The sequence below is a fragment of the Ascaphus truei genome, chromosome 10, assembly GCF_040206685.1.
Source record: "Ascaphus truei isolate aAscTru1 chromosome 10, aAscTru1.hap1, whole genome shotgun sequence".
NCBI classification, from domain to species: Eukaryota; Metazoa; Chordata; class Amphibia; order Anura; family Ascaphidae; genus Ascaphus; species Ascaphus truei.
The window spans coordinates 49,657,126-49,684,884 of record NC_134492.1 but is presented as its reverse complement, the minus strand read 5'-3'; the positions used below and the strand labels follow the sequence as shown (position 1 = coordinate 49,684,884).

General features: G+C 45.0%; 1 protein-coding gene across 1 annotated transcript; it reads right to left on the bottom strand.

Annotated features, from left to right (window-relative positions):
* Positions 1–1,181: 1,181 nt before the first annotated feature.
* On the bottom strand, positions 1,182–27,759 carry TSEN15 (tRNA splicing endonuclease subunit 15). The gene is made up of 4 exons (XM_075616902.1): positions 27,619–27,759; positions 20,474–20,555; positions 17,530–17,665; positions 1,182–5,122 (listed from the first exon to the last, which is right to left on the bottom strand). Exons 1-4 carry the CDS (start codon positions 27,697–27,699, stop codon positions 4,918–4,920), a joined length of 504 nt encoding a protein of 167 aa, XP_075473017.1. The 5' UTR covers positions 27,700–27,759; the 3' UTR covers positions 1,182–4,917.

The window sequence follows — 27,759 nt, the reverse complement described above, 5'->3', positions numbered from 1 at the left end:
GGGGGATGGGAGTTACCCTGCATGAGCCCACACAGTTAACCTGTGTATTACAATGAAATCACCCTAGCAGCTCACAGAGGGGGGCTACATTAGGAATGACTAATAACTAGAACAGATGGATGGAAATGCCCGGATTTCTACTATTTTAGCGATTCAGGTAAGCTGAAAGCCTATGGGAGAATTGTAATGATTTCTATCAGGCAGTGTCACCTGACTCACCAAGAATTGAAGATCTCAGCCAAAGTATAGGTGTCCCCACATTGACCACAGATGTTGTATCACGGGCCATGGACCACTTGGAGCATTGTCCCATGTGTTCAACTGAGCACCATGCTTCATTGGAATTTCCCTCCACTCTGGATCTACCACAGCTTCCTTCCACCAAAGTGAGGACACATAAATCCAACCCATGGGGGAAATTAGACATTACTATCTGTAATCCAGAAGCTTGTTACTTGAGATCATTTGAAACTGGAATACATTAGCTACAGTTTCGGGCATTGATTTTATTATTACCTTGATGAAAGAGGATTTTGGAAAGTGGTCCGAAACTCTCCCCCCAAATACAAGGTCATCATATAAGGTAATTTTTTTCCTAGATAAAGTAGAATTTGGGATTTCAATCTAGCAAGAGCCGTTATCAACCAATGTTATTCTGTTCCACTATACACCGACAACATGTTACTCCTGCACTAACTTAAAGGAACTGACCCAAACTGTAAGGAATTTAAAGCATGTGTGTGACCAATCTCCTTGGGGGTGAGGATAATACATTTACTGAGGCGTGTTTACATTTGCTGTGGTAGCCTGACCTCTTAAGTCCTTGTTTCATCTTGTACATGGTCACTGAATAGCAGCTGTTCTTGCCCCATGTTAGAACTGGCCTGGAATGTGAACATTTCACCCGGCAACACTTGTACTTGACGGTGCAGTCTCACTTACTTGGCAAATACAGGTTTTCAAACAACTAATGACATTTGCTTCCTTAGGAAGACCCAATCGCCCTTAAAAGTACATTTTTAACCCATTTGCTTACCGTGTAAAAAATCTATAAGTTTCTATTTGATTTGGATCTGTGTAATTATAATCTTAAAAAAACATAATTGGTGCTCTTCCCCTTTATATTGTTGGTTATATTTTTAGTTGTTTAAACAAAACAACTAAAAGGAAAGCTAAAAAAGTCTGAATCAACAATGTACTTTATTTACATACATCAGTTTACAGTCTTAACACAATGCAGCAATCCCCTCTAGAAGCCCGTAAAAGAGTCGTACATACATACCCCGCATTAACGTATGCAATGGGCCAAGAGCATGTATGTAAAGCGAAAGCACTACCCTTTTCCCACTTATCGATGCATGTACTGTACTGCAATCGTCATATACATGCATAACTGATGTAAATAACCCATGTGTAACAGGCTCTATAGTCTCCCTGCTTGCGCACAGCTTCGGTACAGGTAGGGAGTCGGTATTGCTGTTCAGGACGTGCTGACAGGCGCATGCGTGAGCTGCCGTTTGCCTATTGGGCGATATGTCCTTACTCGTGAGTGTACTTAAAGTGAGTGTCCTTAAACCGGGGTATGCTTGTATAATGTTAGTATCCCGCCCCTGGAGCATTACCTGTCCTTTTAAAAATATAAGTTTTTCTAGTCTTAAAAAAAAAAGTATAAGATTTACAGATGCAAAAAATTGTTATGAAAAATTGTAGTTATGTTAAGAGAAATATCACAAAAATGTAAATGGAGATATACCAACCGTGTGATATGGACAAAAATGTAAACTGTGATGACGTGTCATGCACAACCCCCTGTTAGCACGCGACCTGCATAAGGGACAAGGGTTAATACCGACGCTCGCAAGCGCACCCACTCTTCAGCCCCTGCAAGGGTCCGTCAAATGGACAGTATCCCCTCTTACAGGATCAAGGATCAATACACAACCCGCAAACTGCCCCACTCTTCACCCCCTCAAGGGTCCCTCAAATGAGTTGTATCTCTCCACAGCCATCCCAATATACCACCGCCACGAACAGCACACGAGCACGTGACAGACGTGCAACCAGGGTTAATACATAAGGCTTCTCTAGCAACCCCCCTTTCTCCTGTGCAAGGAACCAGCGAGTTAGTATTAACCCCTACTCAATTGCACATCATATCTATCCACTGCCACCACCTGATTTTAGACTAAAATATCTGGCAGGGCCCCAGGTCCCTGTTTATTATAGGAAAAACTATGCACTTTAACACAAACTCAGTTGTAGTAACATGTGTCCGAATTCGTAAGTTATTCTCTCCAGAGCGCGCATTAGTTCGTTCAGAGCCCAAAGCATTACTTATTAAATGTTTTAATATATATTATATAATTATGATTAAGCTTAGATTATAGAAAAGAGATACAAAATAAACATACAGTGGCAATAAAAGGCAGAAAAGTTTCTTAAAATAAAAGGAGTAAAACAGTAAATCCTATACAGTATATTACCAAAGGACATATGTTCTTCCCAAAGAGGTCATTGATAGGAGGCAATGCCTTATCCTCAGTCTGGTCTCCATAAAACTCTCAAGCTAACTGCGTACAAAATCTTGTAGCCAACTGCCAACTGCCTTTCTCACGGCACCGGCGGCAGGAGCCCACCCCTTCTATAGAATACCTTTTCCTAAAACTGTAGCTCATTAACCCCTTAAGCCCCAGAGGGATTAAAAATATCGATTACTTCATGACTTAAAACCAGAGACATAACATAAAACACAGACAAAGCTCAGTTTTTAGCACATCTAGTGAGACTCATACACGGTACAGTGCCTAAATATATATGGATAAATATCTAATAAGTAAATGGTCTTTTAGTTTGACATTTTTGGCCAAAATTGTTGTAAGCCCCTGAGCCAACGCCAAGGCAGACCACATATCAGGGGTCCCTAACGCTAATATAAATTCTTAATAACCTGTTTAATAACAGGAAGAATGATTTATAGTAAATCTGTCAATATTAGCTGCAAAGTTCTGTCTGACTGAAGCTTTTATTAACCTGTACATTACCAGGAAAAGCACTCTGTATTAGAGATGTCACAGCCAAACTGCAAGCAGGCAAGTTCCCCTGAGTGGAAGATGCTATGGAGTGAGCCCATAACCATTTAAATGTGGGAGGGGGTGAGCTTAAATTAAGTAGGAGGTTGCCAACCTCCAATCAGCCATGACTAGCTGGACAAGAATTGTAAAACATACTGGACACCTAACAAGCTTGTTAGGTGTCCAGTATGGATTACTTCATGACAACATGAAAGCAAACTAATAAAAAAAAAAATGGGGGAATAAAAACCTGATTTTCTTAATATTTACCTTCTGAGGTTACCGGTTACCATGGTAACCAATTAAACTGCACTGGGCTCTGGGGGGCGCTTAATTTTTACCTCCCGGGCACTTCAATATTTCAGATACTCAGACTATTTCCTGAACAAAGCATTACATGTAAAACATTTTTAAAAAGCAGGGTTGGAAATGGCGAGTAGAGATCGGTTAAAGCAGGGAATAAAAAAAAAAAAGGGACAAAAAAAATACACAAATGGCAAACTGAGCTGACAAAACTGGTAATAGGAGTACCAGAAAGTATTGGCATACTTTATCCACAAGGGCACGTGCAGACGCCCGTGACACCCACATTTACCCATACACCCTGGAGGAAAGATTTGACGACCTGGTGCTGTGAATATAAGAGAGACCAGATCAGAGGCAGAGTATGTGACTGCCACTCACATTTGGCCATGTGAGTGTTTGTTTATATATTAGCATGAGCATTATTCAACCCCATCCCCCTTATTAATTCTATGATAGATCAATAAGAGACATCTAACACAGTGTTTCATGATTTGTATTATTTTCTCCACATGTGCGCTCGCTGTTTTCTTGTGTGTACCTACTTCCTGAGGATCCAGGGAAGGTCCTCTTCCAGCTGAGCAGCAGCGACAGTCTGGGCCAGTATATTTTCTCAAATACATTTTCTCAAATACTTTCGGCCTCTCACTATCGTTCACTTTAGTCCTGCATGATTGTGAATTTCACTTCATCACATCATTCACCATCCGACAGAGGCAGCGCCCCAGTATTTCCACATCTCCCAAAGAAACACTGGAAACTAAATATTTTCTATTAAACATGCATCGTAACAAATGGAAACATACCGGTTATATATAAGAACAAAACACATTGGAAAGCAGAACACACACACTTATTAGAAAGATGCCACGCAAAATTAAATATTTCCACGATTACTACACAAATCAATAAAATATGATAAATCCATCCTTTCTTTCTTGATTTTTTACATTCATTTGTGGCTAAGACTCTTCTATACGAATATATCATTTAAATGTAGGACTTCTTGTGATCAGAAGTAAACTTAAAGTATGATGACACAAAATGTTGGGTCTCTTCCCCACTCCCCCCCATGAAATTTGCTGTTTTCAGTCACAATGAACACGGTTCAGCTCTAGCGTGCCCAACTTCTTTAAAAAGAGTGGAATATTCTAACTGTACATTGTATGACGGGACTCTTCATCTGGGTTTCCAAAGGGGTTAGATCCAAAAACAAAGTATAAGGTCCACACAAGTATTACAATGTCATTTTGGATACATTTAAAGGCTTAGAATTGCTTGCAAATTCTTGAAGTGTAATATTTTGTTACACCTATACCATATATATTTACATGACCTTCGCTTACTATTGAATTTGTGTGAGAAATTGCACTGCCTGAGCCATTACTATGTAGTATCTACTATGTAACTGTGTTACAATGAAATTAGCATAAGCAGACAGTCCAAGGGTTACTCCAAAGCCCTGATTTGGTCCTCAGGTCACCAGTTGTACGCAGGATACAACAACGTCATGCTCTCTACATCTGTATAACCAACACTTCCGCTACCTCAAAAGCCTTATTCTCTTCTTTCTCCACTGTTTATTGTCCACATCTTCTACCACATCGGGTGGCGCTGGTATGACAAATGCATCAGCCAGTTTATAATACACGATCGTTGAATCAGACTCGAGAACAGCCAAAAGAATAGATATTGGAGGATTTTGCTGATCCTCCGTCGTGCAAGTCACCTTCATAATTTGCTGAATTCTGTGGGGGGCGGGAAATACAAAGAAGCATCGTGGTCATTTGGAAAAAAGGGCATTTGAAGAGAAATCATTTATTATTACTAAAAACTCATGTTATAAAACTTTTAAAAAGAATGTAAACTTTTACTCCCACTGATACATTTTCTTTATTGGGAAGCAGGGGATCCCCATACCTGAAATTAACCTAATTCAGCTCTGGAGACCCCCTACTCTCCACCCATGTAAAATATAGGGTTGGGGTAATACAATTCTGTAGGGGGGACTGCACCTTTTAATCTGTTGATTTAAAAAAAATTATTAATCTTTCTGGTCTAGGCTTTTTTTAAACTTTCAACAACATACATATACATACATACATACATACATACATACATACATACATACACAGATACATACATACATACATACATACAAGGACAAAGCAAAAGGTGAACGTGTGATTATTTGCATGTTCATACTCAGAACCTTAACACCAGCACTTTAACCCTTTGGGTGACCTATAGATCTAGCTATTGCATCATGGGATCTGGTACTCCAGGGGACCCATGGCGTAATAGCTATGTCTGAATATTCCTGCTAGGGTCACGTGATTTAGAGGGCACGCAAAGGGTTAAGTACCATCTGATGTTTGAAAGGCTAAGACACCTAGGCATTCAACAGGAAACGTGCATACTTGGGTGTTGTTTGACTTGGCTGTGTCTGTACAGTGAAAGTGCCCCCCGATAACCATATCTGTGGCAAGTTATTGCTCTGTGAAAGGTGCCGGCACACAGAGCATTTCTTTCATGTTTATTGGTCTGAGTTAGAACAGATGTCCCAAGCATCACGTAATGATCAAAACTGATAAAGCTACCAGGCGTAATGGTTTATCTTGGGTCAATTCCTGCTAAAAAGAACAAACTTGTTAAAGGTTTTCCTCCCCCCCCCCCCCCTTCCGACCCCCGATTTCTGTTTAAACCCTCAGGATCCCTGAAACGGAAATGCATTATTTGCAGCTGCGATGACCCCGATTCGGAGATCCCTACTGCTGGTACCAAACAAAATGGCGGGTTAAATCTCCCACGTGACGAAGGCCAATAAGAAGCCGGTGCAGGGATTTAATTCGATAAAAATCAAGAGGGGTTGCTATATTAATAAAGAATTACTGGATGAGTGAGTGAAGTGATAACTAGACATTGTGCATACTTTGGGTGTGTGTTTGTTCGGATGTTCTCTGTCCACCGGCCAAACGCCTTGACCGATGCTGATGACATTTTGAGGGTACCTTTCTGCCGTTCTGCCAGAAGTGTCACCCAAATCAGTGCAGCCCACATATCTTGGAATTCGTTTTTTGAAGTGATAAAAAAAATCTAATTAAATGATACATCTCATCGACCGGATTCTTGATACGAAACATTCTATTTATTATTTTGCAACTTGTACTAAATTTTCAGACATTAAATATTTTAAATGAAAATAAATTGGTAACCACGGTAACAAACACTACATTCTAATAGACACATCCATGTAGCTGTACATACATGCTCAGGCTCCATGAGTAGGTTTTTTGGATATGTATATACTTGCACATTTTCCACTTTGGCCATTTTAATCCCCCCTTTCTTTATTATTGTTACCAATACAGTACATGTTTTTTTTTTCCTATAAATTTCTTAAGATGTTCATGATCTTCTTATACATACATACATACATACATACATACATACATACATACATACATACATACATACATACATACATACAGTGGTGATATACAGTGCAGTCTTCAATTTGGGCAGCAAAGCATTTGCTGTTGGGATCATCCATGTGGCAGAACACGGACCATGCACACGGAATAAAACCAAAGTTTACTTGCTCATCCCACAACGTGGTATAAAATATAACTTTTTATTAGTATATGCAAAACTCTAGCTACAAAAAAGTGTGTCCAAAATTAATGTGTTCTATTGTTTTCTGCACGCCACCAACCTACGCCCCCTACTGATCTCCCTGTGAGGTTTGTAAAAAATCATATGCAAAAATATACGATTTGCTTCTCATCTCGTGTTGAATGTTTTTTCATAGCAAATAAGGAAAGAGGTATATCTATATATATATTAAAAGTGAAAAAATGTTTGTCTGTATGTTTGTGCCCCCTGTGATTGGCCGGCGGACGGCCACAGCTCATTGGCCTGCGGGGTGGGTTGACATCACGGCCATGCCTACGCAGGGCGTGACAGTCACACCACACTCACACTGCGTGCGCCTCTTGGCCTCACTGTCCATTTGGTGACCGCACACTGGACCGCACACTGACTCCTTTAATTCCTTTGCTGATTGGCAGGACCCCACAGTCACTATTACTCCACTCCGCATCCTCCCTCCCGCTCACCCCGCACACGCGCCATACTCACGCTCAACGGCGCCGTCCTCCCGCTCACCCCGCTCTAAAACTTCCACCCATGCCGTCCTCCTGCTCACCCCGCACATACGCTCACCCCGCCGCCTCCGCGCTCTCCCCCTGCCACCCGTGCCGTCCTCCCGCTCACCCGCCATACTCGCGCTCACCGGCGCCGTCCTCCCGCTCACCCCGCCGCATCCGCCCTCGCACTCTCCCGCCGGGAAGGGGGAAAAGGAGCGTCGGAGACAGGGGGAAGGAGTGCCGTGGGGGGGGGGGAGGGGGGTGGAAGAGTGATGTGGGGTGCAGGGGGAAGGAAGAGTGATGTGAGGAAGGGGGGAACGAGCTCCTGGGGGGGGATGCAGGAGGGAGAGTGATGTGGGGTTCAGGAGTGTGGGGAAGAGTGATGTGGGGTGGAGGGGCGGTGGGGAAGATTGATGTGGGGTGGAGGGGGGGGAAGAGTGTTGTGAAGTGCAGGGGGGGGGAGAGTGCCGTCCGGTGCAAGAGGGGGGCAGTGATGTGAGGTGTCCAGGGGGGGAACGGAGCTTAACAGGGGGGGGGGCGCAGTGATGTGAGGTGTCCCGGGGGGGACGACGGAGCTTAACGGGGGGCGGGGGGGAGGAAACAGACCTGTGAACGGGAGAGGGGAGCGGGAAAATTAACTCCCAGGCAACGCCGGGTATATCAGTTAGTTACTAATATTAGCCAGTTCCTTGCTCAGCATTTCCGTGACTAATGCAATCCAGCGGCTTAATGAAAAGTTCAAAGTAGTAGCAGCCGCATTTGTCCTGAACAGAAGATTCGTTGTAGGCTGTGACACCTTTTAGTGGCACAACTTCGTGTAATGTGGACACTTAGAAAAAAGCTGTGGAGGTGTTGAAAGCTCTGTACACTATAATCGCCGGTTCTGCCTTACCCTCCATGTGGCTCCCGCATGGGAATCCTACCCCGCCCCAGGCTTTTTTCAAGCATTAGCGGTTGAACGCCGCCAAAATCACCCGCAGGCAGCCGGCGGACAGCACAAGGAACATCCCTGGAGTGTGGGTCAGATCCGGAGACTGCATCTGTATCTATGAAGAACCCTAATGTTGGTTGGCTAAAAGGTGTCATATTGAATCGGGTTCCTGAATAGATGGGGAATTGCTACTTTTGCAAAGACCTCCTCACTTGCACATAATACAGATTAGCATAGCCGCAACCAAATCATGACCGCAAATGCCATTTTCGCATTGGTTTGGACATGCAAGAACAGCTTAATGAACCAAGTACAGCAATAACACAAACATTGGCTTATCCTACAATCCTGCGTTACTTGATGAAATCATACAGTAAGTACATCAAGGCCAGGCATATCCTCCCTGGCCACTAAACACACAAAACGAGTACTGAATGAAACTGCTTCTCAAGGTATGACAAAACAATGGTACCAGGTGCTTCTAATAGTGACTTAATTACAATAATAAAAGTGATATAATCGTGATAAATAAATGTGAACAAGAAAATGTATAAATATATATATATTTTATAGTGAAAAAAAATCCTTCACCAAATGTGAAAAAATATATAAATAGCAGCTCTACACCCTTAAAGGACTGTCCAGGTCCAGAGTTCTTGCGTTTTCTTCCAGGTGGGAGGAGCGCTCAAATCTTGGGATGATATGCAGGGAAAAAAGTGGAAGAAATAATAGTGCAGACCAAATATAATACATGCAAACAATAATCTCTAAATAGGTCTCACTCACAATAAATGGATGAATAACAGACGTGTCAGAGACCCTTCTCTCTCTGACTGGAGCCCTTGTACAATAGATGCCTTCTGATGGTGTTGGTATTAAATCAGTATATCCGGTGGGCTACTTGCCACTTCGTCAGGAATCATAGATATATATATATATATAGAAGTGGCAAGTAGCTACGAAACGCGTAGAATCTAACGTAGCAATTTGGAGGACACTGTTTTGGGGCCGATTGACGTGAGGAGGTGCTGGCAAACGAAACGGAGAGATCACAGAGGTAGACAGCGTCTTCCGCCCTGACCGCCGCCTCACAAGTGACGTCACCGGACGTGACGCACGCGGAAGAATCTCCAAGTGACTGTACCAGCGGCATCCCCCCACGAGTCACCTACGGCTCTCTCCAATGATTGATACCATTGTACAAATGTGAGTGTAATACCTGTGTGTTTATGCCACATTATACCCTTATGTACTACACTATTGTGTGCTCTCTTTCTTTATATATTCTCGGGAGGTACACTCAGAATTTATGGACCCCTCTAGCCCACCGGATATACTGATTTAATACCAGCATCATCAGAAGACATCTATTGTACAAGGGCTCCAGTCAGAGAGAGAAGGGTCTCTGACACGTCTGTTATTCATCCATTTACTGTGAGTGAGACCTATTTAGAGATTATTGTTTGCACGTATTATATTTGGTCTGCACTATTATCTCAAGGTATCAGCCTGCGTTGCCCTGTGCAGAGATAATCTCATTTGGTGTTTGCTGTATTCTACGCTGCCAGTCCTGGGAATTCAGGAACTCTGCATGAGAAAAGGAGGCCCCTCTTGTTTCCCTTAAGGCAAGATATACTGTACTTGTCAAAGTAAAGCAGTGATGCAGAAGCAATGACCGCATGCACAATTATCAATTATAGTGAGACCTTAAACCCAGACAATAGCCCTGAAACTGCTAACACCTCCACCCCTCCTTTCATTTTAAAATGAGAATTACATAAAAATACATAGTTGCCATTTAAAACATTAATCTGAAATAATTCATTTCCTTGCTGAAGTGAAAGCCTCCTAACCTCTCGCCTTACAGGTAACTGTTTTTGGTGTAAACATATTACAACATAAATGTAACATGAAAAAAGGTTTGGGTTAGCTCAGAGCTATGATACTGAACAACAAAAAGGCATAGACCTGCCTTCCAGTAACTGTCACCGTCAGCAAACTGCTGAATGTCAGGAAACAGAGACAGAAAACCAGTACACCTTGATAAAGCGCAAGAACGCGAAACGCGTAGGTGTTTTTTTTTTAACCTGTACATTGCTTATGTAAGCTCAATAAATAATATTTTTATGGGCGTTACCGTCATGATCCTTTTGTTCCTGTCCTGCTGCGGCTGTGCGCCGTTCTACACTGACATCGTTTCCACAAAACCAGACAATGGAGACCAGAATCACTTGGTTTGCTGAGTCTAAACTCCATCAGCTCCAGAAGTTTTCATATACCCCAGTTATGCCTTTCCCAAAAGGTTTTGAATTTGTTTACTGCACAAAGGCTGAATATTAAGTAATTAGATAGATATACAAGCGAGTGTCCCCATATTTCCAGATCTCTTATCTGCTTCTGTAAACCCCAAGGCATTAAAGGTTAATATACAGCAGTTTCTGGGGAAAGTTTGCCCAGTTATCATTGTCCATGTATCTACATCGCTTCTACTGTATGGCACGGGTGGGCAAGAGGCGGCCCGCCGGTTCCACACCATGGCCTTCCGCATCACGTGACTGCCCTACGCGTTCTGCAGGACCTTACGCTGTCAGGCCTGCAGCCAGAGCCATCAAAAGAGGCAGAAGGCAGCCCCCCCCCCGGGAGAGAGGCAGAAAGCAGCCCCCCCCAGGGAGAGAGGCAGAAGGCAGCCCCCCCCTGGGAGAGAGGCAGAAGGCAGCCCCGCCCCGGGAGAGAGGCAGAAGGCAGCCCCCCCCCCCCCCGGGTGAGAGGCAGAAGGCAGCCCCGCCCCCGGGAGAGAGGCAGAAGGCAGCCCCGCCCTGGGAGAGAGGCAGAAGGCAGTCCCTCCCCCCCCCGGGAGAGAGGCAGAAGGCAGCCTCACCCTGTGAGAGAGGCAGAAGGCAGCCTCGCCCCGGGAGAGAGGCAGAAGGCAGCCCCACCCCGGGAGAGGCAGAAGGCAGCCCCCCCCGGGTGAGAGGCAGAAGGCAGCCCCCCCCCCCCCCGGGAGAGGCAGAAGGCAGCCCCCCCCCCCTGGGAGAGAGGCAGAAGGAAGCCCCCCCCGGGAGAGAGGCAGAAGGCAGCTTGATTGGAAGTCATTAGAAGAGGGGTCTGAGCAATGTGCCGATCGTTTATTTATTAATGATTTGTGTTATGATAAAGAGTTTCTTACATTAGGATTCTTTGTTTAATTCAGTAAAAAAGAACAAAACACTTAGCAATATGATGTTTAGAAGCAACGGAGTGTAACATGCGCTGTAATGGTGGCATAATAAATAAAGGACAATACAGGCAGGGGGACGGGGGGCGGTTAAAGGTATTATTTCCCTATTACTTAGCTTAAGGATAATGTACTTCAAAAGGACTGCACATGTTGCTCTCCACTTTTATATGGCAATTAAGAAGTCGATATGAAATCCGCTCTAGACGCGATATGTGTCAAGATGCTCCAGGTCATTATTCAGCACGCGTGTATATCTGGACACTTGTTATAGGAGACCATTATATGTGGCGCTGATCTCCCGAGCAGAGAGTTTAGCACCACCTCACATCGGAACATTTCAATCATTGAACACTGCGCTATTACACGGACGCACAATGCGATACCTCTCACACCATTAGTCCATGCGACTCCTCCCACGAATACTTGTGCAGCAAAACAACGCAGCGCGCACTGAAACTAGTAGTGGAACAGTGCAATTTCCAGGATTTTCGGAGCAAAGCTCCAGTTTGCAATGCTTGATACAATGGCCCTTAAAAGTCAAAAATATGGCTGCTGACTCGGTCTGTGGTCGCTGGCTATACACCTCCAGTAATAAACCAAAACAAATCAATCACATTTAAAAGGATTATTAATTACATTAAAGTGTAGCCGTCTTCAGCGTTTAAACCCAAACATTCAGGCTTTGTACATGTTACAGAATGTAAAATCGGTCGTCCTTCTGATCTTGGTTTGCATCCGCCTTTATTTTTTACCCACATTTCAGCAAAATCAGCTGGTATTTCTCGAGCACCAAGCTGTTAAGGAACAGAACTTTTGGACAGTTTTACTGCCAATGCCGGGTCTCACGGGGAGGGAGGACACATTACCAATGCAAATTACTCTGGCAACGCGGCTTTCTGTAGCAGCTTCATGGAAGGGACATACTCACCTATTTCCCTGTCAAACGTTTGATAGAAGCTGGGAGCCATCCCAAATGGAACCGTTTACTGCCAATATTCAAGGCAGGGGTCAGAGGTTCACAAAACATGGTAACCTATGTCTTAATCCTATTCATACTGTAATTGTGTATTCCATCTTCGTGTAGCGGGACTCTGGCCGAATCAAACACATGCTGATTTTAGATACTAATTTGTGGCATTCAGCCATTGTCATCATCATTTGTTCATGTTTAATCAGTTTTTAGGTGAATATTTTGCTGGTTCCTCTGATTAACTTTGGTTGAACTTTATGAGTTAAAAATACCCGTTTCTTTTGCCTTTCTACACCCCACTTTCTAAATAACTTAAAATAAAGAATATTAAAAAAACAGTACTTTCAACTGTTTTGCTTCAGCACCTGAACACACCCTAAACTTCAAGCAAGATCCCATGAAGAGGACAGTCCCACTAATATTCTATTCTCAGTAACAAAGAAGGTCTTTCACATGCCAGGGCAGAGCTGTAATCCGAGCAGGTTTTCTGCATCGATTGGAAATAGTACCCGACAATGTGAGGATAAATGCTATTCATGGGAACAGTGCGGCTCTGTAGCCGTCCGTAGGCAAACACCCCACTCTCCAGTGTAACCCTGTTCATCTTCAAGCACTTGCATATTCACAAGCAGACAACACACACAGCAGCTTACACACTGCACGGTGCGAGCAATGAAAGGACGTTAGTCCCAAGTGAGGAGACGGAACAATCGGGTACTTGTGCTGCTTAGCGAGACGACTTTAGGGTTTCTCTTTGTAACCAAACATTTTTGTTTTTAATAGCAACAAATCTCATTCTAACTGAATCCAGCGACTTGATGTAGTCATTTTCCCAGCACACCTCCAGCTGGGACGTCCGGTACCGAGGCCTACGTATCAAGGCTAAAGTGCTGCAATTGGAGGGTAAAAAAGCTGCACCGTATGTATCCAAAAACAAACAATCCTGTTGTTTTAATGGGCCGTTGTTCTTTGATCTACATGGTGCAGATATGCCCGCGGAACGGTTGCTTTGATACTTTATTTGTGGTATATACAGAGTATACACATCAACACGCAGGAAAACGCACCCTGCAGCATTCTGTGCTCACATGTTACCAGCTTCTGACATCTGGCACCGATTTCTAAACAAGGAGCTCGTCTTAACCGGGCACATTTCCATGCAGAAAGACGGATGGAGAGAGTGATGCACAGTTTTATATATCTCATTATGTGAGTAAGTACTTCTACACAGAAAGGGTGGTGGATTCGTGGAACAGCTTCCCAGCAGAGGTGGTCGGGGCTAATACAGGAAGGGAATTCTAACATCAGGTTACATCTTAAATACAAAATCAAGAAAGCCACAGGTCAAATAGGGCCTGAGGTTGAACAGCAGATAGGAAAATGGGCACACACAGCCGGCCTGGTGGTTTCTATGGAGTCACATTTCTACGTTTCTATTACGATTTGAGCGCCATGTAACCCCCCTCCCCCATCTCCGTGTGACGCTCCCCAGATTAGGATGTGCGCTGTGTAACTCCCCCCCATCTCCTAGTGACGCTCCCCAGATTAGGATGTGCGCTGTGTAACTCCCCCCCATCTCTGTGTGACGCTCCCCAGATTAGGATATGCGCGTGTAACTCCCCACCATCTCCGTGTGACGCTCCCCAGATTAGGATGTGCGCTGTGTAACTCTCCCCCCATCTCTGTGTGACGCTCCCCAGATTAGGATGTGCGCTGTGTAACTCCCCCCCATCTCCGTGTGATGCTCCCCAGATTAGGATATGCGCGTGTAACTCCCCCCCATCTCCGTGTGACGCTCCCCAGATTAGGATGTGCGCTGTGTAACTCCCCCCCATCTCCGTGTGACGCTCCCCAGATTAGAATATGCGCGTGTAACTCCCCCCCATCTCCGTGTGATGCTCCCCAGATTAGGATGTGCGCTGTGTAACTACCCCCCATCTCTGTGTGATGCTCCCCAGATTAGGATGTGCACTGTGTAACTCCCCCCCATCTCTGTGTGACGCTCCCCAGATTAGGATGTGCACTGTGTAACTCCCCTCCATCTCCGTGTGACGCTCCCCAGATTAGGATGTGCGCTGTGTAACTCCCCTCCATCTCCGTGTGACGCTCCCCAGATTAGGATGTGCGCTGTGTAACTCCCCCCCCATCTCTGTGTGACGCTCCCCAGATTAGGATGTGCACTGTGTAACTCCCCCCCATCTCTGTGTGACGCTCCTCAGATTAGGATGTGCGCTGTGTAACTCCCCCCCATCTCTGTGTGACGCTCCCCAGATTAGGATGTGCGCTGTGTAACTCCCCCCCATCTCCGTGTGACGCTCCCCAGATTAGGATGTGCACTGTGTAACTCCCTGCTATCTCCTTGTGACGCTCCCCAGATTAGGATATGTGTGCTTTGGGATAAACACAAGGATATGATCAATATGAACATAACCAAGGATCTAATTGGGTTTGAGGTCTCGCAGCAGGCAAGAAAGGACAGTTTCTTTTTTCATCCTGAATATTAATCTATTCTTTATTATTCTGTACCACTCTGCGGATCCCCTTTTAGATCTTTAGGGATTACATAAAAAGGCTACCATTTCCTCTAATCAAAGTGCTTATGAATATTTACTTATGGTGATGCACATTTCTTGCAAAACCTTTTTGCAGTGACTTCTCCTTTTACAGAATTCTTGCAAAAATAAAGAAATCCACGACCAAGGCTTGCCAATTGTTTAAAATAGCAGCACAATATTTTCTGAATGCATTTAAAATAATTTGCTAGTTTCTTGGGGTGTAAATTTAGTATTTAAAAATGTTAGGAAGAGATTTGACAGTAAATATGAAATTATAGGTGTACATGATAAGGGCCCCTGGGGTGCGACTTTTTTGGACGTACACCGTACGTCATTAGGGCACTGAAGGGGTTAACACAGGGAAGCGCAATACCAGTCCTCAAGGGCCCCCAGCAAGCCGGGTATTAAGGATATACTTAAAGGCTGACCCGCTTATAGCCCTGGAGGAACAAGGAGGGGCGGCCCTGCGTTAACGGGGACCAGAGAGGGTCGGCCCTGCGTTAACGGGGACCGGAGAGGGGCGCCCCTGCGTTAACGGGGACCAGGGAGGGGCGCCCCTGCGTTAACGGGGACCGGAGAGGGGCGGCCCTGCGTTAACGGGGACCAGGGAGGGGCGCCCCTGCGTTAACGGGGACCAGGGAGGGGCGCCCCTGCGTTAACGGGGACCAGGGAGGGGTGCCCCTGCGTTAATGGGGACCAGGGAGGGGCGCCCCTGCGTTAACGGGGACCAGGGAGGGGCGCCCCTGCGTTAATGGGGACAAGTGTGTGTGTGTGTGACGCAGTTTGAAGAATACTGTTTCATTTTAGTGCTTATTTCTGTAAATTCCCCTGTCCTATTTGGCGACATCCTCTTTAACCTTTATAGCTCCGGGCGTCCGGGAGGGATCACACGACGTGGAAAGAGAAGTGGGGTGGCCTTTACTTCCGTTTGGATTGGGCCCTTTAAAAACACGACTAGGCAGATACGTCAGTTGACCTCTCGGATTGACCTATAAGAACGAGGCCTTTTGAGGAAAAGATTGATTCTGCGATCTTAAGACCACGATCTATCCTGTCATACAGGACCCCTATAACATTCACAAACAGATACAGAGAGGTAATGAGGCCCTGATCCTCAGAGCTTACACTCTAGAGGGAATGAGGGACAATGTTGTTACAAGAAAGTAAGGTGTAACCCACACAGACATACAAATGCCCATTTTATGTAATGCACAAGGGACAATCTACCAAATGATTGTCTGAATTATAGTTTAGTAATGACCCATTCCATGATTTGTCTGCTTCTCCACTCAGATAATGTAACACACACACACACACACACACACAATACCGTGTCTCCACTCTCAGATAATGTAACACACACACACACACACAATACCTTGTCTCCACTCTCAGATAAAAGTAATATACACAATGCTTTGTCTCCACTCTCAGGTAAAGTAACATACGCGCACACACACACACACACAATGCCGTCTCCACTCAGATAATGTAACACACACACACACAATACCGTGTCTCCACTCTCAGATAAAAGTAATATACACAATGCTTTGTCTCCACTCTCAGGTAAAGTAACATACGCGCACACACACACACACACAATGCCGTCTCCACTCAGATAATGTAACACACACACACACAATACCGTGTCTCCACTCTCAGATAAAAGTAATATACACAATGCTTTGTCTCCACTCTCAGGTAAAGTAACATACGCGCACACACACACACACACACAATGCCGTCTCCACTCAGATAAAGTAACATACGCACACACCTTGTCTACTCTATGTAGATACACAGGAAAACCATGGTGTTAAATCTGCCGCTTTGATGCCCACCGCCCTTTTCTTTTGTGAAAACTTTAAACAAAAAGGAGCCATGTTAAAAGAAAGAGAAACGGTGTATATCCGCCTCACGTGCTGCATCGCACAATTCCATATTGTTTTCTAGAATTGGCATTAAAAATATTGTTTAAAAATGCATCGATGAAGACCAACCTTGGCAATCAAAGGGTTCAAAACCCATCCCCTTTAAACTCTTTCCGAGTCCCTCTGGCAGCACTGCGCTGACTTATTGTACATCTGAAGCATTCGCAGAGATTATCGGCATAGTGCAAGATTCAAAATGTTTCACTTACAATCCTTCCAGTCTTCCCGTGTGCAAACATTATAGGCCAATGTCTGCCTGTAAATGTCTCAAATAGATCATGCGAAAATCAACAGTTTGTTACAAAGAAAACAGAAAACAAGTCCATTCGTTTCTGGTGAGAATAAAAGAGCGTTGCAGATGAACGATTCAGAGAGGAAACATCAAACACGATCCCCTTACCTCTCGTGGCTGTGGGATACGGAGACAGGAGTCGGTATTACCACCTGGGACTTCTGTTCCTCTTTCTCCCGGCCGCGGAGATAGATAAGATGCAGCTCTGGGGAACCAAATATCTGCACCTCGTGCCAGTTCCGAACTGTGAACAACAATGAAAAAACTATTTGAAGCCGCACAGGACTACAAGCAGTCACTGCTACCACGGGCCAGCTGCAGGGTATGTAACCAACAGGTGCAACAACCATATTCCCAACATTTGGACTTTGAGATTTAATAAACTACTGTCTGTAGAGTGTCCTGAAAATATAAAGATGGGGTTGTCAGCGATCAGACTTCAATGTAACTATGCAAAATAAGTGAAATATTCCCAGACAGTACTGGAAAGTAATACATCCAATCTGTGTATCAATCCATCCATCCAACCACCCATCCATCCATCCTGTGTATCCATCCATCCATCCATCCAGTTTATCAATCCATCCATCCGGGTATCCATCCATCCATCCATCCATCCATCCAGTGTATCAATCCATCCATCCGGGTATCCATCCATCCATCCATCCATCCATCCAGTGTATCCATCAATCCATCCATCCGGGTATCCATCTCAAGGTCTTGTACAGAGCATACACAGAGAGAGCCTTGCTCCTATGCGCCATGGTAAAATAATCTTCTTTCCCAAGATTCGTTTCTTGTAGATTGTAGGGTTTGAAGTCACACTGGCAGTCTTTAGCATGTGGCCGGCCTTAAGGAAAGACGGTCGCCTTGGGCCCCGCACCTTCGGGAGCCCCACGCCCCCTTCCCTCCCTCCTGTCAGCGCCGGGATCCAACTGTCACCCAATCGGAGGGGGGAGCACGGGGCCCCCATTGTAATGCGCCCGCGCATTCGGCAACTCCCAGTGTACCGCGCCCACGCAGGCGGAAACTGCCATTGTACCGCGCCCACGCAGGCGGAAACTGCCAGTGTACCGCGCCCACGCAGGCGGAAACTGCCAGTGTACCGCGCCCACGCAGGCGGAAACTGCCAGTGTACCGCGCCCACGCAGGCGGAAACTGCCATTGTACCGCGCCCACGCAGGCGGAAACTGCCATTGTACCGCGCCCACGCAGGCGGAAACTGCCATTGTACCGCGCCCACGCAGGCGGAAACTGCCAGTGTACCGCGCCCACGCAGGCGGAAACTGCCATTGTACCACGCCCACGCAGGCGGAAACTGCCAGTGTACCGCGCCCACGCAGGCGGAAACTGCCAGTGTACCGCGCCCACGCAGGCGGAAACTGCCATTGTACCGCGCCCACGCAGGCGGAAACTGCCATTGTACCGCGCCCACGCAGGCGGAAACTGCCAGTGTACCGCGCCCACGCAGGCGGAAACTGCCAGTGTACCGCGCCCACGCAGGCGGAAACTGCCAGTGTACCGCGCCCACGCAGGCGGAAACTCCCAGTGTACCGCGCCCACGCAGGCGGAAACTGCCAGTGTACCGCGCCCACGCAGGCGGAAACTCCCAGTGTACCGCGCCCACGCAGGCGGAAACTGCCAGTGTACCGCGCCCACGCAGGCGGAAACTCCCAGTGTACCGTGCCCACGCAGGCGGAAACTGCCATTGTACCGCGCCCACGCAGGCGGAAACTGCCAGTGTACCGCGCCCACGCAGGCGGAAACTGCCAGTGTACCGCGCCCACGCAGGCGGAAACTGCCATTGGCTTGAATGGAAGTTAAGACCCGGTCGGAGCTTGATGAATCAGGAGGAATGTTTATAAATTAGCTTTAACAAATTATTTTGGTTAAAAAGGCATCAATTACCCAGACGTGTCCTGTGTACATGTCCCTGTTATTTGTACACATGGGTCCTAGGAGTGACAGACCCTTTAAGAGTTGCAACAGAAAATAAAGTTGAAAGCAAAAAGCCAGGCCATCAAAGTAGTATTTCCAGACATCCCCACGGCTGTGTGAGATCTCAGGGAGACAGCCAGGGGTTAGGAATGTGAGCACATGGTAGGAAATTAGTGCAGAGAGGAGGGTTTGTATATTGTGCCGTGCGGTGTAACTTGTCAGCGTTACATATGAAAAAAGGAATAAAATAATAATATATATTCTCTCACTGCCCCACACCTCTGAAATCCGCTCCCCTCAATATCCGACCGGCACCCTCTCTATCCACCTTTAGGACCTTTGTTAAACCCCACCTCCTTAATGAAGCCCATGGGTAGCTCTGCTGGCTGATACTATACATCTCGTATACACCAACCGTGGCCCCTTGCAGACACACTTACCGGAACGCCCTCCTACTGTCTATAAGTTCTCCCAACTGACCACTTAGAGTGCAAGCTCTTCCAGGCTCTTTTTCCTAATGTTATTTTTATGCCTGAAGCGCTTATTCCCATTATGAGTTATATCAGCGCTGAACAAATCTTTTTCAGCTGCGGCCCGCTTCCAGGGAGATGCAGCGTTTGCGCCCGCCCCCCCCCCCGAAGGCACGGCTTCAAATGACGTTGCGGGTCACGTCATATGACCCCGCGTCGCCGAAGACCCGGCTGCCAGTAGGTGAGGTTACAGAGGCTTCACGCCCCTCCCGGCATTAAATTAAATGCCTGGGGAAAGAGCGCGGGGCCTCTGTAACAGCCCGCGCTCCCCCTGCAAATTCTCCCGCCCCCCAGTTTGCGCACCGCTGAGTTATATTATTATGTCTCGTGTTACTGCTGTGACGCAGTATGGAGAGAGAGAAAGAGAGAGACAGAGAATGAGAGAGAGAAAGAGAAAAAGAGAGAAAGAGAGAGAGAAAAAAAGAGAAAGAGAGAGATAGAGAGATAGATAGATAGAGAGAGATATATAGACATAGACACACACACACACACACACACACACACACACACACACCTCTGCAGGTCTGCCTCCTTAAAAGAATTTTGAGAAAATGCAACAATTATGAATTACGATCTAAATTTACCTTCCAAAAGGTCCATATAAACTAAAAATGCTGCATATACTTGTGCGCTGTCTGCTACGTCCAAAGCCATCATTTCTCTGAACTGAAACAGAAGCAAAACATCAACAGATATTAGATATTGTGATTGTGTGAGAGAGGAAAAAATTATTCTAGGCTTTAATTAACCCATTCACTGCTCTGTTATCGAAGGTGTTCGAAGCAATTCAACCTGCTGGCCCTAAGTGGGCCAATACTAAACATGAAATCAAGATGAAATAACAAAATCTGCCAAACTGATTATTTTAGAATTGATAACGGTAAGGTTACCCCGCTGCAGCGAAATAATTGGAGAAAAGGTGGGGATAAAGGAGGGGTGCTGATGGGTAGGTAAATATGTATACACGAGGCAAAGAAAAGAAACACAATTATTAGCACTCTTCCTCCCTGGGCTGAACGATTAGTTAATTAAAAGTACATTTTAATGATCATAATTACTAAAATAATGGTTGTTAAAATAAACAGACTAAGGACACTAACTAATGATCCTATGTCAATAGGTCACTAATAGAACACTAGGTTAGCCGATAGATCACTAATAGAACACTAGGTTAGCCGATAGGTCACTAATAGAACACTAGGTTAGCCGAAAGGTCACTAATAGAACACTAGGTTAGCCGATAGGTCACTAATAGAACACTAGGTTAGCCGATAGGTCACTAATAGAACACTAGGTTAGCCTATAAGTCACTAATAGAACACTAGGTTAGTCGATAGGTCACTAATAGAACACTAGGTTAGCCGATAGGTCACTAATAGAACACTAGGTTAGCCGATAGGTCACTAATAGAACACTAGGTTAGCCGATAGGTCACTAATAGAACAATAGGTTAGTCGATAGCTCGATGTGACAGATAATAGTAAGTAGTTTGCTTAAATGAAGATACTAAGCGAGCTCTCGCCTAGCACAAAGAAGCCAATAACTTCCCACCAATTTCATGCACTTGTATATTACAACCAAGCACCATGATAACATATCAGCACTTGGCTCCAGCTATGATATGTTATCATGGTGCTTGGTTGTAATATACAAGTGCATGAAATTGGTGGGAAGTAATTGGCTTCTTTGTGCTAGGCGAGAGCTCGCTTAGTATCCTCATTTAAGCAAACTACTTACTATTATCTGTCACATCGAGCTATCGACTAACCGAGTGTTCTATTAGTCACACTATACTTGAGCTCACCCCAAGCACTTTACCTCCTCCCTTATACCTAGTATTAACGTTCAATAAGGGAAATCTGCATATCAGACCCATTACAGATAACTGATTCAATCAAGCTCAGCTATCTGTTTTGTTGGTGATCCAGAGTGCCAATTACCCTAGACATAGGATCATTAGTGTCCTGTGTCTGTTTATTTTAACAAACATTATTTTAGTAATTATCATTAAAATTTACTTCTAATTAACTAACTAATCATTCAGCCCAGGGAGGAAGAGCGCTATTAGTTGGGTTTCTTTTCTTCGCCTTGTGTACCCATATTTTAGAAGTGATGAATAACATGTTGAAATCCCCAAACATACAGCAGCTGGTATTTTGGTATGGGGGAGAGCCTTTTGCACGTTACCCAGGGAGAGAGGTGAGGAATAATTGGAGGTACAGTAATGACTGGTACCTCATCTATGTATTTTTCTCCAAGACAGAGCTTCAAAATTGTGGGATGTCTGTGGCAACTCAAATGGAGGAAGGCTACTGTCCACTGAGGGTTACTGATATAAAGTGCTGCCTACAGTGAGTGCGACTCATTACTACCAAGCGCGACTGCCTACAGTGGGTGACATTATTACTGAGAGACTGCCTATACTGACACTCATTATTACAGAGTGAGTGTCTACTGTGAGTGTGACTCATTATTACTGAGTGAGACCGCATATACTGACACTCATTATTACTGAGCGAGACTGCTTTCAGTAAGTGTGATTCATTATTAAAGAGCGAGACTACCTACAGTGAGTGGCACTCATTATTACAAAGTGAGATTGCCCTCAGAGACACTCATTATTACTGAATGAGACTGCACTCAGTGACAATCATTATTACTGTATGAGACTGCCCTGAGTAAGTGGCACTCATTTTATTACAGTGTGAGACTGCCCTGAGTAAGTGACACTCATTATTACAGTGAGAGACTGCCCTGAGTAAGTGACACACATTATTACTGTGTGAGACTGCTCTCAGTAAGTGACACCCATTATTACTGTGTGAGACTGCTCTCAGTAAGTGACACTCATTATTACTGTGTGAGACTGCTCTCAGTAAGTGACACTCATTATTACTGTGTGAGACCGCTCTCAGTAAGTGACAGACATTATTACTGTGTGAGACCGCTCTCAGTAAGTGACACACATTATTACTGTGTGAGACCGCTCTCAGTAAGTGACACACATTATTACTGTGTGAGACCGCTCTCAGTAAGTGACACTCATTATTACTGTGTGAGACTGTTCTGAGTGACACTCATTATTACTGTGTGAGACTGCCCTGAGTAAGTGACACATATTATTACTGTGTGAAACTGCTCTCAGTAAGTGACACTCATTACTGTGTGAGACTGCTCTCAGTGACACTGCTCTCAGCAAGTGACACATTATTACTGTGAGATTGCTCTCAGTAAGTGACACACATTATTACTGTGTGAGACTGCTCTCAGTAAGTGACACACATTATTACTGTGTGAGACCGCTCTCAGTAAGTGACACACATTATTACTGTGTGAGACCGCTCTCAGTAAGTGACACACATTATTACTGTGTGAGACTGCTCTCAGTAAGTGACACACATTATTACTGTGTGAGACTGCTCTCAGTAAGTGACACACATTATTACTGTGTGAGACTGCTCTCAGTAAGTGACACACATTATTACTGTGTGAGACCGCTCTCAGTAAGTGACACACATTATTACTGTGTGAGACCGCTCTCAGTAAGTGACACACATTATTACTGTGTGAGACCGCTCTCAGTAAGTGACACACATTATTACTGTGTGAGACCGCTCTCAGTAAGTGACACACATTATTACTGTGAGACCGCTCTCAGTAAGTGACACACATTATTACTGTGTGAGACCGCTCTCAGTAAGTGACACACATTATTACTGTGTGAGACCGCTCTCAGTAAGTGACACACATTATTACTGTGAGACCGCTCTCAGTAAGTGACACACATTATTACTGTGTGAGACCGCTCTCAGTAAGTGACACACATTATTACTGTGTGAGACCGCTCTCAGTAAGTGACACACATTATTACTGTGTGAGACCGCTCTCAGTAAGTGACACACATTATTACTGTGTGAGACCGCTCTCAGTAAGTGACACACATTATTACTGTGTGAGACCGCTCTCAGTAAGTGACACATTATTACTGTGTGAGACCGCTCTCAGTAAGTGACACATTATTAATGTGCGAGACCGGTCTCAGTAAGTGACACACATTATTACTGTGCGAGACCGCTCTCAGTAAGTGACACACATTATTACTGTGTGAGACCGCTCTCAGTAAGTGACACACATTATTACTGTGTGAGACCGCTCTCAGTAAGTGACACACATTATTACTGTGTGAGACCGCTCTCAGTAAGTGACACACATTATTACTGTGTGAGACCGCTCTCAGTAAGTGACACACATTATTACTGTGTGAGACCGCTCTCAGTAAGTGACACACATTATTACTGTGTGAGACCGCTCTCAGTAAGTGACACACATTATTACTGTGTGAGACCGCTCTCAGTAAGTGACACACATTATTAATGTGCGAGACCGGTCTCAGTAAGTGACACACATTATTACTGTGCGAGACCGCTCTCAGTAAGTGACACACATTATTACTGTGTGAGACCGCTCTCAGTAAGTGACACATTATTACTGTGTGAGACCGCTCTCAGTAAGTGACACATTATTACTGTGTGAGACCGCTCTCAGTAAGTGACATACATTATTACTGTGTGAGACCGCTCTCAGTGACACATTATTACTGTGTGAGACCGCTCTCAGTAAGTGACACATTATTACTTTGTGAGACCGCTCTCAGTAAGTGACACACATTATTACTGTGTGAGACCGCTCTCAGTAAGTGACACACATTATTAATGTGCGAGACCGCTCTCAGTAAGTGACACACATTATTACTGTGTGAGACCGCTCTCAGTAAGTGACACACATTATTACTGTGTGAGACCGCTCTCAGTAAGTGACACACATTATTACTGTGCGAGACCGCTCTCAGTAAGTGACACACATTATTACTGTGTGAGACCGCTCTCAGTAAGTGACACACATTATTACTGTGTGAGACCGCTCTCAGTAAGTGACACATTATTACTGTGTGAGACCGCTCTCAGTAAGTGACACACATTATTACTGTGTGAGACCGCTCTCAGTAAGTGACACACATTATTACTGTGTGAGACCGCTCTCAGTAAGTGACACACATTATTACTGTGTGAGACCGCTCTCAGTAAGTGACACACATTATTACTGTGAGACTGCTCTCAGTGACACACATTATTACTGTGTGAGACCGCTCTCAGTAAGTGACACACATTATTACTGTGTGAGACCGCTCTCAGTAAGTGACACATTATTACTGTGTGAGACCGCTCTCAGTAAGTGACACACATTATTACTGTGAGACTGCTCTCAGTGACACACATTATTACTGTGTGAGACCGCTCTCAGTAAGTGACACACATTATTACTGTGTGAGACCGCTCTCAGTAAGTGACACATTATTACTGTGTGAGACCGCTCTCAGTAAGTGACACACATTATTACTGTGTGAGACCGCTCTCAGTAAGTGACACACATTATTACTGTGTGAGACCGCTCTCTGTAAGTGCCACACATTATTACTGTGTGAGACCGCTCTCAGTAAGTGACAGACATTATTACTGTGTGAGACCGCTCTCTGTAAGTGACACACATTATTACTGTGTGAGACCGCTCTCAGTAAGTGACACACATTATTACTGTGTGAGACCGCTCTCAGTAAGTGACACATTATTACTGTGTGAGACTGCTCTCAGTAAGTGACACACATTATTACTGTGTGAGACCGCTCTCAGTAAGTGACACACATTATTACTGTGTGAGACCGCTCTCAGTAAGTGACACACATTATTACTGTGTGAGACCGCTCTCAGTAAGTGACACATTATTACTGTGTGAGACTGCTCTCAGTAAGTGACACACATTATTACTGTGTGAGACCGCTCTCAGTAAGTGACACACATTATTACTGTGTGAGACCGCTCTCAGTAAGTGACACACATTATTACTGTGTGAGACCGCTCTCAGTAAGTGACACACATTATTACTGTGTGAGACCGCTCTCAGTAAGTGACACATTATTACTGTGTGAGACCGCTCTCAGTAAGTGACACATTATTACTGTGTGAGACCGCTCTCAGTAAGTGACATACATTATTACTGTGTGAGACCGCTCTCAGTGACACATTATTACTGTGTGAGACCGCTCTCAGTAAGTGACACATTATTACTGTGTGAGATCGCTCTCAGTAAGTGACACACATTATTACTGTGTGAGACCGCTCTCAGTAAGTGACACACATTATTAATGTGCGAGACCGCTCTCAGTAAGGGACACACATTATTACTGTGTGAGACTGCTCTCAGTAAGTGACGCATTATTACTGTGTGAGACCGCTCTCAGTAAGTGACACATTATTACTGTGTGAGACCGCTCTCAGTAAGTGACACATTATTAATGTGCGAGACCGGTCTCAGTAAGTGACACATTATTACTGTGTGAGACCGCTCTCAGTAAGTGACATACATTATTACTGTGTGAGACCGCTCTCAGTAAGTGACACATTATTACTGTGTGAGACCGCTCTCAGTAAGTGACACATTATTACTGTGTGAGACCGCTCTCAGTAAGTGACACACATTATTACTGTGTGAGACCGCTCTCAGTAAGTGACACACATTATTACTGTGTGAGACCGCTCTCAGTAAGTGACACACATTATTACTGTGTGAGACCGCTCTCAGTAAGTGACACATTATTACTGTGTGAGACCGCTCTCAGTAAGTGACACATTATTACTGTGTGAGACCGCTCTCAGTAAGTGACACATTATTACTGTGTGAGACCGCTCTCAGTAAGTGACACACATTATTACTGTGTGAGACCGCTCTCAGTAAGTGACACACATTATTACTGTGTGAGACCGCTCTCAGTAAGTGACACACATTATTACTGTGTGAGACCGCTCTCAGTAAGTGACACACATTATTACTGTGTGAGACCGCTCTCAGTAAGTGACACACATTATTACTGTGTGAGACCGCTCTCAGTAAGTGACACACATTATTACTGTGTGAGACCGCTCTCAGTAAGTGACACACATTATTACTGTGTGAGACCGCTCTCAGTAAGTGACACACATTATTACTGTGTGAGACCGCTCTCAGTAAGTGACACACATTATTACTGTGTGAGACCGCTCTCAGTAAGTGACACACATTATTACTGTGTGAGACCGCTCTCAGTAAGTGACACACATTATTACTGTGTGAGACCGCTCTCAGTAAGTGACACACATTATTACTGTGTGAGACCGCTCTCAGTAAGTGACACACATTATTACTGTGTGAGACCGCTCTCAGTAAGTGACACACATTATTACTGTGTGAGACCGCTCTCAGTAAGTGACACATTATTACTGTGTGAGACCGCTCTCAGTGACACATTATTACTGTGTGAGACAGCTCTCAGTAAGTGACACACATTATTACTGTGTGAGACCGCTCTCAGTAAGTGACACATTATTACTGTGTGAGACCGCTCTCAGTGACACATTATTACTGTGTGAGACCGCTCTCAGTAAGTGACACACATTATTACTGTGTGAGACCGCTCTCAGTAAGTGACACACATTATTACTGTGTGAGACCGCTCTCAGTAAGTGACACAGCCCAGCGGACTCTTCCCGTCCCCCACAGTGAGTGATAAAGTGAGTGACACTCACAGCACATGAGTGAGACTACAGCTGATATACACAGGGATGTGTCAGTGTGTGTATGGCTCTGTGTGGGTAAGAGAGAGTGTGTGTGTGTGTCTCTATGTCTGCCAACTTCTCACCCTCGGGTGTTCGGGTATCCAGGTGTCCCCCGCCGCGGCCTCCCTGGGCCCGATGCACACACTTTGCTCTCCGCTAGACATCGCTCTGACCCGCTCTGTAACTATGGCAACGAGAGCCGGAAGCGTGTGATATTGAACGGC

What these genes read in the sequence shown, in the direction of transcription:
- TSEN15 (XM_075616902.1), bottom strand. Translation starts at nt 27,699, where the DNA reads ATGTCTAGCGGAGAGCAAAGTGTGTGCATCGGGCCCAGGGAGGCCGCG. An exon ending in GGATACCCGAACACCCGAGG is followed by an intron (nt 20,556 to 27,618) that starts GTGAGAAGTTGG and finishes CTTCTGTTTCAG; the next exon opens with TTCAGAGAAATGATGGCTTT. An exon ending in GTATCCCACAGCCACGAGAG is followed by an intron (nt 5,123 to 17,529) that starts GTAAGGGGATCG and finishes CGCCCCCCACAG; the next exon opens with AATTCAGCAAATTATGAAGG.